The 16,082-nt window shown below is 37.1% G+C and overlaps 1 protein-coding gene and 1 pseudogene across 4 annotated transcripts; one reads left to right on the forward strand and one right to left on the reverse strand.

Moving 5' to 3' along the window:
• The first annotated feature begins 7 nt into the window (after positions 1–7).
• Haus2 (HAUS augmin like complex subunit 2) lies at positions 8–14,574 on the forward strand. Of its 4 annotated transcripts, XM_058584722.1 has the most exons (7): positions 8–158; positions 6,998–7,090; positions 7,611–7,680; positions 9,236–9,368; positions 11,373–11,481; positions 11,958–12,092; positions 14,183–14,311. In XM_058584722.1, the coding sequence occupies exons 1-6, from the start codon at positions 66–68 to the stop codon at positions 12,045–12,047; spliced, it is 588 nt and encodes a 195-aa protein (XP_058440705.1). In that variant the 5' UTR covers positions 8–65; the 3' UTR covers positions 12,048–12,092; positions 14,183–14,311. The 4 variants fall into 4 exon arrangements, with proteins under 4 accessions (XP_058440705.1, XP_046317218.1, XP_046317220.1 ...); XM_046461262.2 differs by lacking the exon at positions 11,958–12,092 and having other exon boundaries at positions 14,183–14,574; XM_046461264.2 differs by lacking the exon at positions 11,958–12,092 and having other exon boundaries at positions 10–158; positions 6,891–7,090; positions 14,183–14,574.
• LOC124104426 (CDKN2AIP N-terminal-like protein) lies at positions 12,287–13,911 on the reverse strand (annotated as a pseudogene).
• Positions 14,575–16,082: the final 1,508 nt, after the last annotated feature.

Raw genomic sequence — 16,082 nt, forward strand, 5'->3', positions numbered from 1 at the left:
CGCGCCGAGCGTTCGTCGCGCTTTCGGCTCACTCCTGGCGCCAAGCGGGGAGGTGTGTTAGAATCATGGCTGCTGCCAACGCTTGGGACCCGGCTTCCGCGCCGAACTCCGCAGGGCTACTGTTGGGCCACTTCGTGGCTTCAGGGTTGGTCACTCAGGTGAGTGGGGCAACAATGGCGTCATCAAAGCGGGGATGGCCATGGTGGCGACAGAATTTGGCTGTGAGGTGGTTGATGGTACTTACTGCGGGAGTGTTGAGGGTGCTGATTGGGGTGTATACCAGGATAAAGGCTGATTGATAGAGCCTCTTCTAGTTTGCAGCCGTGGCTTTAGTGCTGTGGATTCTTCGTAAACAGGGATCTGAGTAGGTGCCGGCAAATTATGTCAAGCCAGATTACGGCGGATAGAACAGTGTTGTCCTGTTTATTTTCATCCAGTGATACCGCCTCTAGAGTGTAGTATGCGGTGGGGTTGAGAAATAATGGTAGATAGTTAAAAGTAAACATTCCCAATATGTATATTTACAGGAAGTATTGAAGCAAATTTGGGGCAGGAGAGGTTGAGTACAGAGGAGCCCCAAGGGAAGTTAATTTGGGGTATCTTTTAAGGAAAAAAAAAACAACAGCATTTGGTGGAAAAGACATAAAGGATTTTGGAACATGAGTGGAGGAAGGGATTAATTTTGAGGAAAGAAGGGAGATTAGTCCAAGAAATGATGATTTTAGGTTGGGCAAGAAGAGCATGTTCACAGCCCCGGGAGAAGGAGCCAGGAGAGGAAGAAATTGAACATGTGAGGGAATAATAGAATACAGGTGACAGAGGAGAATGAGACAAGTGGGAACAAGTGAATTGAAATTGAGCGAAGGAAACTTTGATATAAAAAGGAATTTCACTAAAAAGAGCTTTGAGCCAGGAGCGGTGGGGCACTCCTGTAATCCTTTTGGTTTGGAAGGCTGAAGCTTTGAACCTCAGCAAAACTGAAGTGTTAAGCAACTCAATGAGACTCTGTCTCTAAATAAAATACAAACTAGGGCTGGGGATGTGGCTCAGTGGTCGAGTGCCCCTGAATTCAATCCCTGATACAAAAGAGGTGGGGGGAGAGAAAAGCTAAAAAGATAAATACATCTGCAGAAAAATAGCAATAAATACAAACATGATGGAAGATATATGGAAAATCTCTCTCTTTCTCTTTTTAAATTCCATACTGGGTCTTGAACCCAGGAGCAGTCTACCTTTCAGCTACATCACCAGTCCTTTTTCAAAATTTTATTTTGAGTCAGGATCAAGTTTCCCTGACTGGCCTCAAATTTGCTACTCTCCTGCCTTAGCCTTCTGAGAAGCTGAGATTGCAGGTCTGTGACACTATGCCCAGTTAAAATATACAACTTTTTGTATTTAAAAGATTTGTTAGAGATTTCTGATACCTTAAGGTGATTTGTTTGGTTGGTTGTTTTTGAAATGCTGGGAATCAAACCCAGGGCCTTTTTGTTGCTAGCAAGCATTCTATCACTGAACTACATCCCCAGGATCTAATTCTTTTAAATTAAGAAACTAAATTCTAAAAGACCAAGAAATTTGTCTGAGGTCATTCAACCAAGAAGGCAGAATTAGATCCCAGAGCTCTCCCTTTTCCTTTACTTTATATCAGTTCTTAAGATAAACTGTGATAAAATATTGTGATACTTCTTGAATAAATTTTTTTTTCCCCTTCTGTACAGGGATTGAACCCAGGGGTGCTGTACCACTGTGTTTTATCCTCAGCCTTTTTAATTTTTTCTTTTGAGACACAATCACGCTAAGTTGTCTATGCTCGCCTCCAATTTACAATATTTTTCTCTCATCCTCCCGAATGTCAGGGATTATAGATGTATGCCACTGCACCCAGCTTCTTGAAAGATTTTAAAACTTATGTTAAGACCCAGTGTTGTGTTTGAGGGTTTTAGGTAGTGTGAGTACACCAGCTGTTGCAGGGACCAACACAGTACTCCACAGTTTAACCCTTTCTTGCTTCTCTCCATCTTTTCTTCCTACCAGTTTGCCTACTACTCTCACTTGAGTTGTCCAGTTCTTCTGTCACAAAATACTTTGGTAAACTCATAAGACATTTGAAACTTAATATCCTTCTAGAAAAGAAAATGTGGGATAGGAGATATGACTGTCTATACCGAGAGAGTAAGTTGCTATTGAGAGAATTTTTTTAAATATTTTTTTAGTTGGATAAGGACACAATACCTTTATTTTATTCATTTATTTTTATGTGGTGCTGAGGATCGAACTCTACTACTGAGCCACAACTCCAGCCCTGAAAAAGTTTTTTTTATTAGAACGATTTAAACTGATTTGTCATATGATCTCTTTAAACAGTCCATCCTGGGGCTTGGGGTTATGGCTCAGTGATAGAGTACTTGCTTAGCATGTGTAATCCTCAGCACCACATAAAAATAAATAAATAAATAAATGGTTAGAAACAAAATAATCCACTCATGCATCATTCATGTTCATTAAAAATTAAGAGTGATGGGCTGTGGTATATGTAGCCCTGTGGTAGAGAGCTTGCCTAGTATTCCTGAGACCCTTGATTCAGTCCCTAGCACCACACACAAATTCGCACACACAGATTAAGAGTGGTTCCTAAAATTTCTTGTAGAAAACATGTTTGAACTTTGTTCTGTTTTGATCTATCCAAGAAGAATGATTTGATGAAAGAAAGGTATGGTCAACTTTTGTAGCATACTGGGGTATTTCCTTTACTTTATGCCCCTAGGGCTGCTTTACATTCTAGATATTTTTCCAGCAATCTTTAGTTAGTAAGAGTCTTGATCAAGGCTTCTTCTGTTGGCAGTATAGGAGGATCTGGTCCTAAGAACTCTTTATAATGTACCACTAATCTCTTTTCTCAATCTGTGTCCTGCCTTTCTCTGTTTCCCAACCCCTATTTGATAGCCTCTGCTCTTAACTTTTTACTACACTGGCTCCCTTTTAATGCTCCTCAACTGAAATACAGCATGAAGAGGAAAAAAAAAAGAAAGAAAGAAAAAAAAAGGAGAAAAAAAGAAAAGAAAGGTAACCCCTAGGTTACAAGTTTATACATACAAATGTACACAATGTTTGAACCCAGGGATTCACACATGCTAAGCATGCACTCTACCACTGAGCTACACCCTCAGCCCCAAAGATCTTAAATTAAGCATAAAGTTCCCATATTTCAGCTTCCTGTGCCTAGTAACAAAGTAAACAATAACACTGTAAATATACTCCTTTTTCTTAGGATCATTTCATTTTCAGGGTCCTTTTGCCCCAGTGACGTGTAAAGTATGTAATATAGCAATAACTAAAGGCACAGACTTCTGTGTAGTTGTGATTTTTATTTTCTTGGAATGTTTTGAATTTGAATTTGACTGCTCTTTCTTTCTTTTTTTACCCACTTCTTTTTTTTTTTTAAAGAGAGAGATAATTTTTTAATATTTATTTTCTAGTTTTTGGTGGACACAACGTCTTTATTTTATTTGTATGTGGTGCTGAGCATTGAACCCAGTGCCCCGCGCATGCCAGGCGAGTGCACTACCGCTTGAGCCACATCCCCAGCCCTGTTACCCACTTAAACATTCTTATTTTCACTCTGGTTTCTCTTGCATCTTATTAGCTAAGCATCATTACCCTATTGTTGAATCAAAGAGTTTACTAGTTTGCCAAATGTGCAACTAAGCTTAGTGTATACACATGGAATGTTGGAGATATGCCAGAGAGTTAGTAGGTTACATGATATAGCATGTTTTACTTTCATTTACTTTCTTCTACCTAAGAGAGAGTGTAAAGAAAAAGTAAGAGATAGTGAATTAGATGTGTTCTCATTTCTGTTCTGACACACATTGTCAATGTGAAGTTGGACTAATACTTAATCTCCCTGGTCCTCAATTTTGCCACCAATAGAATACCTTGTGTTATCTGCCTCAGTTAATGGCATAACTATCTTTACAGCCACCTGAAACAGAATCACTGGAGTCAAACAATGATTAACTCTTTAATCATTGACTTTAATTCTCATTCACCATATCAACTAGGACTTGTCAGTTTCATTTTGACAGGTACTCTTATCTCTGTCTTCCCTTTCCTTTTAAACAGCTACAGACCTAGCTCACATTCTCATGATCTTACCTGGAATACTATAGCAGTTACCTGTTTAAATATTCAACCTTATGCCCATCTCTCTACCTGTATTTTTGTTTTATATTGATGGCCAACTGTAGGGATTTCCTTTTTCCCTCTCTTTCTGTGTAAAATATACATAACTTTTATTAATTTAACTTTTTTCTTAAATATTTTTATTAGTTCCTTATAGTTATGCATAATAGTGTACATATAACTTTTGACATAATTTTACATGAATGGAATTTAATTTGCTCTGTTTCAGTCTCCAGTCCTTCTTCTTTCCCTCCTTTCTTCCTCCCCTTATTTTCCTTCCTCTACTTGACTGGTCTTCCTTCTATTTATTTTTTTAATTGATGCTTTGTACGTATACATAAAGGTAGAATTCACTGTGATATATTTGTATGTGTACAAAAGTCAAATTCATTCTTTATTTCCTCCCTTTTACCATCCCTCCTCTCTCTCCTCAATCTCCTTCCTCTATTCCACCGATCTTCCTTTTATTTTCATGAGATCTGATGCTTTTCATGGTTTCCTTTGCTGTGCAGAGACTTTTTAATTTGTGCCATCCCACTTATTGATTCTTGGTTATATTTCTTGAGCTTTAGGGTTCTTGTTAAGGAATCACTATGCCACTATGTTGGATTTTTGACCTTTTATTTTCTTCTAGGAGTTGCAAAATTTCTGATCTGATTCCTAAGTCTGATCCACTTTCATTTGACTCTTATGCAGGATCTAGTTTCATTCTTCTACATATGGGTATTACTGGGGATTGAACCCAGATCCTCGCACATGCTAAACAAGCCAAGCATTCTACCACTGAGCTACGCCCCCAGCCCTTTGAACCTTTGTGTGTGTGTATGTGTGTGTAGTCTGGGGATTGAGCCCAGGGGCATACATCTGAAGCCCTTTTTTATTTTTAAAAACTGCCCAGACTGGCCTTGAATTTTTGATCCTCCTGCCTTGGTCTCTTGAGTAGCTGGGATTATAGGTAGCTGACACCATGCCTGACTATTTTAACCATCTTAAAATGTATAATCCAGTGGCATTAAGTACTTTCACAATGTTGTGCAATTATTTTCAAAACATTTATTACTCTCTATGGGAAACTATATTCATTGAACAGTTACTTTCCATTCTTTCCTTCCTCTGACCTTTGGCTTTCAGTTTTCTTTTTCATAGTACCCACTGTTAAATTTCTAAAATATATATTTTATATAAGACCATGTTACTGCTTCACCAGAAAATGTTCAGTTGTTCCCGTTATCTGCATTATGATCATTTGGCATAACCCTCAATGTTTTCTATGATCATATAGGAAACTATGTTTCTAGCTTCATTTTTGCCTTACATGTATATTAATACCAAATGACAGTTGTTGAGCATTTATGTTTCATTCTTTCTACCTAAAATACCTTTTTTTCCACCTCCATCATGAGCCTTTTTTAGGGGGAGGGTGGTACTGGGATTGAACCCAGGGATGCTTCATCACTGAGCTATATCCCCAGTCATTTTTATTTTTTATTTTATCTTTTTATTGTGAGACAGGGTCTTGCTAAGTTGTATTATATTGCTGAGCTGTCCTCAAACTTGGGATCCTCCTGCTTCAGCTTTCTGAGTCACTGGGATTAAAGAGATATGCCATTGAGCCTGGCATTATGACCCTCTTGAAGGCAAACAGCTTGTTTGATTCATCTTTGTATCATCCATTGTCTACCTTAATAAGTGTTTCTTAAATTGATTATCCAATTTTTCCTATAAAGGGCCAAAGAATAAGTATTTGAGGCTTTATAGGCCATATGGTTACAGCTATTCACTAGGCAGTTTTAGTGTAAAAATAGCCAGAGGTAATATATATGTGAATGAGAGAATTTGTGTTCCAATAAAATTTTATTTCTGAACCCTTAAATTTACATGTCATATAATTTTCTTGTGTTATAGAATATCATTTTTTTTCTCTGCAATTTGAAAATATAAAACATTCTTAGTTCAAGAGCTGTAAAAAAATAGGCAATGGTATTGCATTTAGTTTCCTAGTCCCTGGCCATTTATAACTTCTAAAATTTTTTCCTCTGTTTCTTCTTCCCCACCATTTTTTTTTTTTTCCTTTTTGGATATGTAGTCTTATCATGTTGCCCAGGCTAGGTCTCAAACTTGTGATCCTCCTGCTTAAGTCTCCTTAGTAGCTGGAATTATAGGCATGTACCATTGTGCCTGGCCTCTGTGCTAACAGTCTACAAAAGAAGAAAATATAGAAAATTATGGAGGAAGTTGGGGGGTGAAAAAAAATAACATCTATACTCTGAGATAACCTGCACTTAAGAGGACAGTGTAATGGAATTACAGAATGAAAAGATAAAAAAGGAGTAGTCCTTATAGAAAAGTCATTATAAATATTCCTTTATGTAAGAGAATACATGTGAACAGAGACAACATGAATGACGGGTATGCAGTTGATAAATTATTCCATGTGGCAGGGTTTTTGATTTTCAATCCAGAAGGTCAGAGAGACTAGGCTTGGTTCATTTGGATGGGCAGAGGTGAGTTTCCAAAAACCTCAGCTTATCTTCTAATAAGTTATTAGTAATGTAAATCTATTGTATATGGTACCTTAGGAAATAGTACAATACAAAGTGATTGTACTATTTCATTTTTTAAATATTTGTGCAAGAGATTTATAACAATGAAGTTTCTAAAAACAGAAAATATACATTACTACTCTTTTTTCTCTACTTTTTGTTTAGGGACTGTGTTGGACATAATATGAATTTTCAGTCCCATGGGCATGCTCTTCCATGTATACAGAAACTTTTTGTGACATACTACTGTTTTCCTGTTCATTTACCAATAGGAGATGTTAAATATATCTAAGAAAACAGCTCCTTGCTTTGAGAAATTCTCCAGACTACAACAGATCACAAATATTCAAGCTGAAATCTATCAGGTAAATTATTATTTTTCTTTTTTTAATTATTACTTTTCTACTTATACAGAAAAAAGAAAAATCCCAGATAGGGTTGTAGTTCAGTGATAATGCAAGTGCTTAGCATGTGTGAGTTCCTAGGTTCAATCCCTAGCACACACCCCTCAACCCCCCCCCAAAAAAAAACACACAACCTTACAACCTTAATTGATTCAAATAGCAATTCTCTTGCACTTAGAACAAGTATCTAGCATATAGTTGGGTAAAGGTTTATTGTAGTAATTAATAGCAATAATAAAAGAAGTAGTAGTAGTAACAGTTAAAGTAAATGTAACAGCAGGAGGGCAAGAACACCAAAATGAAAAGCTTTAGTAAATTACCTGCACTTTTATATACATACATCATCCTCCAATCTCATTTAAGGAATATACATCTTGTAGCATGTTTCTGAGCTAAAGATTGTCCATTCTTAGCTATTTTTGATTCTTTAACTTCAGGATACTTTCTGAGTAAGCTAATGTTACTTTTATTCCTAATGTAGAAAAGCCTGGAAATTGAACTTCTGAAACTAGAAAAAGATGCAGCAGATGTTGTTCATCCTTTCTATTTGTGTAAGTGGTTTGTTTAAGTGGATAATCATTGGAATTTCAACTTTTTCTTGGATTATAGTAAATATAAACACCAGGCAGCAAAATTGTGATGTGCCAGTTTTTCCAGCCCCACTGCTAACAAAGTCTTCTATTTTTGTGCTTAATTACAAGTCCTGTAGACTTGACTAGTGCAAATAGCATTGGAAGGAACTAGGTTGGCTCCTTTATTCGTTTTTTTGTTAGTATATTTTGTTAATGAGGCTGATAGTAATGTATAAAGAAAAGAGGTTTATTTAGTTCATAGTGCAGAGGCTCAAGGGTGGCATTGGCTTGATTCTGGTTAGGACCTCATGGTGAATAGCATCACAATGGCAGAGCACTTGGCAAGAGGGAGAGATCACATGGTGAGATAGGAAGCCAGAGAGTGATTCAGAGGTCAGTCTTGCTCTAATACTTCCAAGGGAACCACCAGTAATTACTTAAAGTGACATGATAACTGAAACACTGAATGAATGGATTGAATATTTGATCAGAAAAATTTTTTTGATATAAAGGACATTATCAGAACACTTGGTAAAGTTTAAATATGGACTGTATTAAATATTGGTAACATTGTATCAATGTTAACTTCTCCAAAAAAATCTCTGAATTTATTAATGTACTATAAGTTAGGTGTATGTTGTTGTGCATGGGAAACACATCTTTTTAAGGGTAAAAGATCATGCTGTCTGCAATTTATTCTCAATTGAGGCCTTTTGAGAACAAAAGATAGAGGTGAGTGTGTGGAGATAGAAAAAGGATAAAAAAGAAAATATAACTAAATATAGTGTCTAGGTGATATGTATATAGGAGTTTACTGAACTTTTTAAAAAAGTTTTCTGTAAGTCTGAATTTTTTCAAATTAAAACTTTATAAAAGGGACAGTTGGCAGCCATTAACTGAATTCTGAGGGGAAAAAATTCTGAGCTAATCAGTAGTAGTTTGCAAGGTGACACCCCCTTACCCCTCTGAACTAACATTGAACCCAGGGGCACTTTGCCACTGAGATACTCCCCAGTCCTTTTAATTTATTTTTTAAAATTTGAGACAGGATCTCACTAAGTTGCAAAGGCTGGCCTTGAACTTGTGATCTTCCTCCCAAGAGTCACTGGAATTAGAGACAAGTACTACCACACCCAGTTTATGTCTTTTTTTTTTTTTTAAGAGAGAGAGAGAATTTTAATATTTATTTTTTAGTTTTTCGGTGGACACAACATCTTTGTTTGTATGTGGTGCTGAGGATCGAACCCGGGCCGCATGCATGCCAGGCGAGCGTGCTACCACTTGAGCCACATCCCCAGCCCCCCTTTTTTCTTTATTAGAGAATGGGTCTCTCTATGTTGCCCAGACTTGTCTTCAACTCTTGATCTCAAGTGAGCCTCCTGCCCCAGCTTTCTGAGTTCTGAGATTATAGGTGTGCCACACTGCACCTAGCCTCAGATTAATTTTTGGTATTAGCAAAAGTAGAAGTCGTTGTGATTTCAAAATTTCTTACTTGTCCTATTGCTAACTGTAAATAATTTTCTGATTTTTGTAGCTCAAAAGTGTCATGATCTACAAAGTATGAATAATCACCTGGAAGCTGTGCTGAAAGAAAAGAGGTCCCTCAGGCAAAGACTGTTGAAACCCATGTGCCAGGAAAACTTACCTTTGGAGGCTTTTTATCACAGGTTAGACTGAGAAGAAGAAATAAATACTTGTACATGTTTTCTGAGGGTGAACCTTGAAGCATAATTCACTAAACAATGTGTTATTGATGTGTTGGTTAACATTATTAATGTTGATACATTAAACCAGAAAGAAAATTCTTTGCTTTAAAAGAAGTATCACTATGGTGAAAAGAAAGAACTTCCATTTGCCCATTGTGTTTTGGGAATTATAAATTATGATTTTAGTGAAAAAGTAGATCCTTAACACTTGGCAAGGTGGGTAAAAATTGGTTTTATTACATATAGACTATTTTCTGTGAAATAAATGTATTGTTGAATTAATGTTACCTATACATAAAAATTCTGTACATAACATGGACAGAAGAAAAAAATGTCAATTAATAAAGGAAAAACGGGGCTGGGGCCGTAGCTCAGTGGCAGAGCACTTGCCTTGCTCGTGCGAGGCACTGGATTTGATCCTCAGCACCACATAAAAATAAACAAATAAAATAAAGGCATGCTGTCCATCTACAACTACAAAAAAAGAAAAGAAAGAAAGGAAAAACAAGTTGGGTGCCATGGAGCACGCCTGTCATCCTAGCAGCTCAAGGCATGAGGATCATGAGTTCAAAGCCAGCCTCAGCAAAGGCGAGGGGCTAAGCAACTCAGTGAGACCCTGTCTCTAAATGAAATACAAAATTGGGCTGTGGATGTGACTCAGTGCTTGAGTGACCCTGAGTTCAATCCCTGGTACCTTAAAAAAGAAAGGAAAGGGAAAACTGGGTCTTAGGTTATGGCTCAGGGGTAGAGCACTTGCCTAGCACATGTGAGACACTGTGTTCGATCCCCAACACCACATAAAAAAATAAAGTTATCCATCTACAACTAGAAATATTTTAAAAAAAGGAAAAACCAGATTCTGGTCTCATCTCAACTGAGCAAAATGATAACAGTTTTTGCTTCAGTTTCCCAGTCTGCAGAACAGGGATTATTTCTGTTGCTGTCTTTCTCATAGAAATATTATAAGTATAAACTTGAAGATCTAGGTTATGATTAAAATAATAATACAATAGTAAAGCAAGCATCTGGGAATCTGATTTCTTTCTCTATCATTGCCTCACTAGCTGACCCTGAACAAATCAGTATCCCCTCTCTACCCCTCTACCTCTCTCTTTAAGATGGGATCTTGTCATGTTGTCCATGCTGGCCTTCAACTTGCTATCCTCTTGCCTCAACTTCCTAAGTAGCTAGGATTATCTTTTTTTTTTTTTTTTGTACTTAGGATTGAACCCAGGGGTGCTCAGCCACTGAGCCACATCCCCAGCCTTTTTTTATCTTTTATTTAGATACAGGGTCTCACTGAGTTGATAAGTGCCTTGCTAAGTTGCTGAGGCTGGCTTTGAACTCAAGATCCTCCTGCCTCAGCCTTCTGAGCTGCTGGGATTATAGGCATGCGCCACTGCACCTTGAAGATTATCTTCTCTTAAGTGGCAGCATTTTTTAATTTTTAGTAAAATAACAGACATACAAAACCCCATTCTTGTATTCAGTATCTAGCCATTAATGTGTATGTTATACTACATTAAAGAAGAGCTAATGATTTTAGGCATTTAATGATTTTAAGCATTTATTACCTTAATGTGAAGACTACTTCAATGTACTATAGTTTTCCTTATTGTCGTCTCTTCACTGAAAATGAGTAGATTGAAATGGAATGAGATTTTATCTAGGGAAATTCCTTCTGTGTGAACATTACTATCATTATCTACCATTAGGTTGGGTTCCAGATATGATGATTAATGTCATGTTTTTCTATTTGGATAACAAGTTATATGTTTCTTCAAGTGAAAGAGAAGGACCTTTCTTTATCACTGATACTTCTAGGAATTCAGAAAGTTTGTTATTGACACATTAAGTTGATTGTAATTCTTTATTTTAAACTAAAGTTCTAATTAAAGGAAAAGAAGGGAGACACAAAATAATTAAATTTTAAAAATAGTTGGATTTTTTTTCTCACTCTTTCAGATATATGGTACATTTGCTGGAGTTGGCTGTGTCTTTCATTGAGAGACTGGAAACCCATCTTGAAACAATTAGAAATATCCCTCATTTAGATGCAAATCTAAAGAAAATGGTGAGTATTAATATAGCTTTCTTTAGTTCTTTTATACTTGAATATCAAATGTGTGATCTCCTTGTTTAACTCCCCCGGCCCCCCGACCCCATGGTACTGTGGATTGAACCTGGACTTGTGCATGCTAGGTAAGTACTCTACCACTGAACTACATCCCCAACCTATCCTCCCTCCCTTCCTTTCTATCTTTCTTTATTTTTGGGGGTGTCAGGGATTAAAATCAGTAGCACTCGACCACTGAGCTACATTCCCAGCCCATTTTGTATTTTATTTAGAGATAGTATCTCACTGAATTACTTAGCACCTTGCTTTTGCTGGTTGATTGCCCCTGGGTTCAATCCCTGGTACCAAAAATATAAATAAATCCAAACTATAAAACTCATGACCTGCCACTATTACATCACCACCTTTAAATATGGACATTTTATTTTTATTTATTTATTTATTTATTTTAATTTTTAATATTTATTTTTTAGTTTTCAGTGGACACAACATCTTTGTTTGTATGTGGTGCTGAGGATCGAACCCAGGCCGCACGCATGCCAGGCGAGCGCGCTACCGCTTGAGCCACATCCCCAGCCCCTAAATATGGACATTTTAAACAAAGGCTTGTATGTTCATGAAATCATCTTAGAGTGCATGTATTATAAATACATAAATTTCCATGCATATTTTTACAGTGGTAGCTACTAGAAGGAATGATGACTTCTAAAAACCAATCTAGACAGATACCTTTTTATTCCAGCTGCTTCTCCCAGGAGTCTTAAGAGCTGCTGTGCACTGTCACATTCATTACAGCCTCCTTACTAAGCCTGTGACCCATGACGTAAATGTGATACATCTTCTGCTTTAGCCTTGCTTTTTCATTGATTCACTTCCAGGAGTGAATGGTGGCAGGTCTTCCACATCAGTGCTACCAGCCATTTCCATAACCTTGGCTAGAAGGTCTTTATTATTTATTAACTGCAACTCAGGAAAAGATGGTTGACCCAGACCATAGAGAGGGACAACAGCTAGCCTAGGCAGCCACCAGTGTTAGGTGGGTCATGGTAATTCGGCTGGTAGTGCAGGATGAATTCCATGTGGGCCTTCCATTTCTTTTTGTTCTCTGAGCAGGAGCAGAACTTGGTGAAGTTGGCTACCTGCTGCACCCTGGAAACCAGCTTCTCCACCATGGTGGCCACCTCACCACCCACAATGGCTTACACTGCCCTAAACTAATTATTTTTAAAGTCAAAAAGCTTGGCATCATTTTTCTTTAGAAGCTATTCCAACATTTAATTGAGTATATATTATCTTCATCGTGCAAGGGCTATGCTACATGCATGTATCAAGAAAAATAGATACGACTGATCTCTGTTCTCAAATTCTCAGTTTGGTGAGACAGCTATAAGATTCACACTTACTGTTTTATAGGAGTATATTTGCATAAGTTCAGCATAACATTATAAAGAGATACTGTCTATTGTACACAGAAAAGGAAGGGATTACTTCCAGTGTAGGGGAATTGAGAGCAGAATAGGATGTAGGAAGACTTTAAAAAGTTTTATATAGGAATTAGTAGAGAGCTGAATCTTAAAGAATCTATGAAATTTAGACACTCCTCAGGAAGAACAGTTTGACCAAAGCAACAATGTCTCACATGAAAGAGAGCACAAGTAGTTGGGGGAGAAAATGACACTTTACTTTGACTGATGCCTAAAGGTATCAGGGCTGGGAACCATTGAATGAATTGTTTTGTTTTTTTAGTGAAGGATACAGAAGAGTGACTTGGTTAGAGAACGTTACCTTAATCACATTCACATAGAAAATATTGAATAGGGTAGACAGCCTTGCTACTCACATTATGGACAGCATCACCTAAAAGCTTTTTTTTTTTTTTTTTCCAGAATTACAGGTTTGGAGGTTAGATCAGTGGTAGAGTGTTTGCCTAGCATGTATGAAGCCTAGGTTCTATCTCTAGCATGAAAGAAAGAAAGAGAAGGGGAAGCGGAGGTAGTCATTCACCCTATACTTTCAGAATCAGAATCTGCATTTTAATAAGTTCCTCAGGGGATTCCTGTGTATATTAAGATCTGATCTGCTCTGAATTAGAGGAAAAGTCAAGAGAAACTTGGAGACTAAATATAGTATTTTTATAAAGGATTTAAAGCACAGGAATACAAAGGATTGTATAGAGTTTTTATTTTGTTTTTAGGTTTTTTTGTGGTCACATTTCTAGATCTTTGCTACATTTGGAAAGGGACACATCCAAGGTAATGAAGTTGTTAACCTATCTGATTTGAGTAGGGTCAAGTATGGATTAAAGAAGTTAATGAGGGTGGCTTTTTTTTGGCACATGTAGTAAATGTTCAGTCATTGTTGAACTGCAGTTAAATTGAGTTTGAGAAATTGTAAATCCAGATGAAGATTGCCAATGGCCTTAAACATGGGTCTGCATTTTAGCAAGGAGGTTAGATTTTAACTATTTAGAGATTGAGGATCATTGTTGTTGAGTTGATTATTGAGGACAAAGAAGAGGTGAACTCCCAAAGAGAAGGTGGGTATTGTAAGATGGGGAGAGCATAGTTTTAAGGAGCTTTTGCAGTAAGGGGCTAGAAAAAGGTCAGATGTTAACTTTTGGTGTAACTGTTTGTGATCTAATGATAATGAAATAATGACAGACATAATTTCTATTTTCCCTTTCGTTTAAATATTACAGAGCAAGGCTTTAACCAAGATGGATGTTTTGGTGACTGAGACAGAAGAACTGGCAGAGAATATACTTAAGTGGCGAGAACAACAAAAGGAGATTTCTTCTTGTATCCCCAAAATATTAGCTGAAGAAAGTTACCTTCAAAAATATGATATTATAATTTCTCCTTTACCTTTTACTTCTAAAGGTCATGCCCAAACAACTAATATCAAGTGATCATCAATTTTATTTTCCCTAATTATGTATAGTTATATACAGTCCATTTCTAGTTGATTGTGACTTGAGTATTTTAAGGCTTTGCTGCTAGCACTACTGAAACTGCCCGCAGTATATTGGAGTACCAAAATTTCAAGTTCATTAGGACCTGACTCTTTCTGATTAAAAGACTCAAAAACCAAGTTTTATTTGGAAACTTATTCAAACAAGAGACTGTTTTAAAAAGACAGATTTAGGGGCTGGGGTTGTGGCTCAGCTCTACCGCTGAGCCTGTGTTCGATCCTCAGCACCACATAAAAATAAATAAAATAAAGGTATTGTGTCCAACTACTAAAAAATAAATATTATTAAAAAAGAGAGATTTACAAGATAAACCTAAATGGAATATTTGATGGCATTAAGGAACTGATGTACTTGGGTGTGATCATGGTATTGTGGTTCTATTGAAGGTACGTATTTATGAGTAAAATAATGTTTTAAAATACAGACTACTGTTGAAATCAAGTTCTCCAGGCTGAAAATAGAAATATTAATGTGTCAATTCTTTTTACTGCAAAGCACAGTGAGTAGAAAAGCCATCTAGGATACCAGGGTTCCAAGTGAGCTTGAATTATAAACCAGTTATCCCAGTACCTTATTCTAGATAGATGAGAAAAAGGGGACTAACATGACTCATGTTCTACTGCTAGAGTACTAAAATAGCCACCTAACTGGTCTCTCTGGGCTTCTACCCTTACTTCTCAGGCTAGTCTCAAAACCAGCAGTCAGAGTAATTCTTTAAATATATAAACCAAATCATTTTGCTCTTTTCCTCAAAACTTTCTTATGGTTTCCCAGCTCATTAAGAAAAAAAATCCAGACTTCCATGCCTTCATGATACTTCCATGATTTTCCACCTCTCACTCTATTCTACCTGCCCTGGCTTTCTTCCTATTGGTTTTAACGTTTTAGTCTGTCTCTAAGCTCAGGCCTGTCCTTGTGTCTGCCCTTCTTCCAGACAATAGCCCAACTCTTCTTTTATATACTTCATATTTTTCTTAGGTGTCACTGAAGTCTTCCCTGGTCATATTATCTGAAGTTTCATGGCCCTTTTCTACTCCCTGTCCTGATTTATTTTTTTTAATTAGCTAATCTGATATACATTTTAGTTAAATTGCTTATCATCAGTCTCTCTATCCCAGCTCCAATGAGCCTAGAAGTTTTGCCTATTTTCTTCACTTCTTTGTCCCAAGCCTACTCTGATAGGAGCTTACTTAGGACGTATTTGTTAAACAATTGAGTATCTGCATGACTTCCTTTCTCGGTTTCTTCAGATTTATTCAAATGTCCTCTTATCAGTGAAGGCTTACTGGAAGATGCTGTGCAAAACAGCACTTTTCACCCTTCATATACACGAAGGCTATTTACTATGTTTTCTTTTTCTTGTTTATTTTTGCATACTGGAGATTGAACCCGGTGGGGGCTCTATACCACAGAGATACATGCGCAGCCCCCCCAACCCCGCCTTTTTAAAAATTAAAAAAAAAAAATTTTTTTTTTCCTAAGTTGATGAACAAGGCTAGCCTGGAACTTGTGATCCTCTTGCGTCATCCCTCAGAGTGCCTGGGATTACTGGCGTGGGTCATCGCGCCTGGTTTCCCTCCCCGCCCGCCTTTTTTTTGTTTTTTTCACTGCACTAAGCAGAACCATT

Source organism: Marmota monax, unplaced genomic scaffold (assembly GCF_021218885.2).
Source record: "Marmota monax isolate L192 unplaced genomic scaffold, Marmota_monax_Labrador192_F-V1.1 WCK01_AAM20220418_F8-fsc00001, whole genome shotgun sequence".
Taxonomy (NCBI): Eukaryota; Metazoa; Chordata; class Mammalia; order Rodentia; family Sciuridae; genus Marmota; species Marmota monax.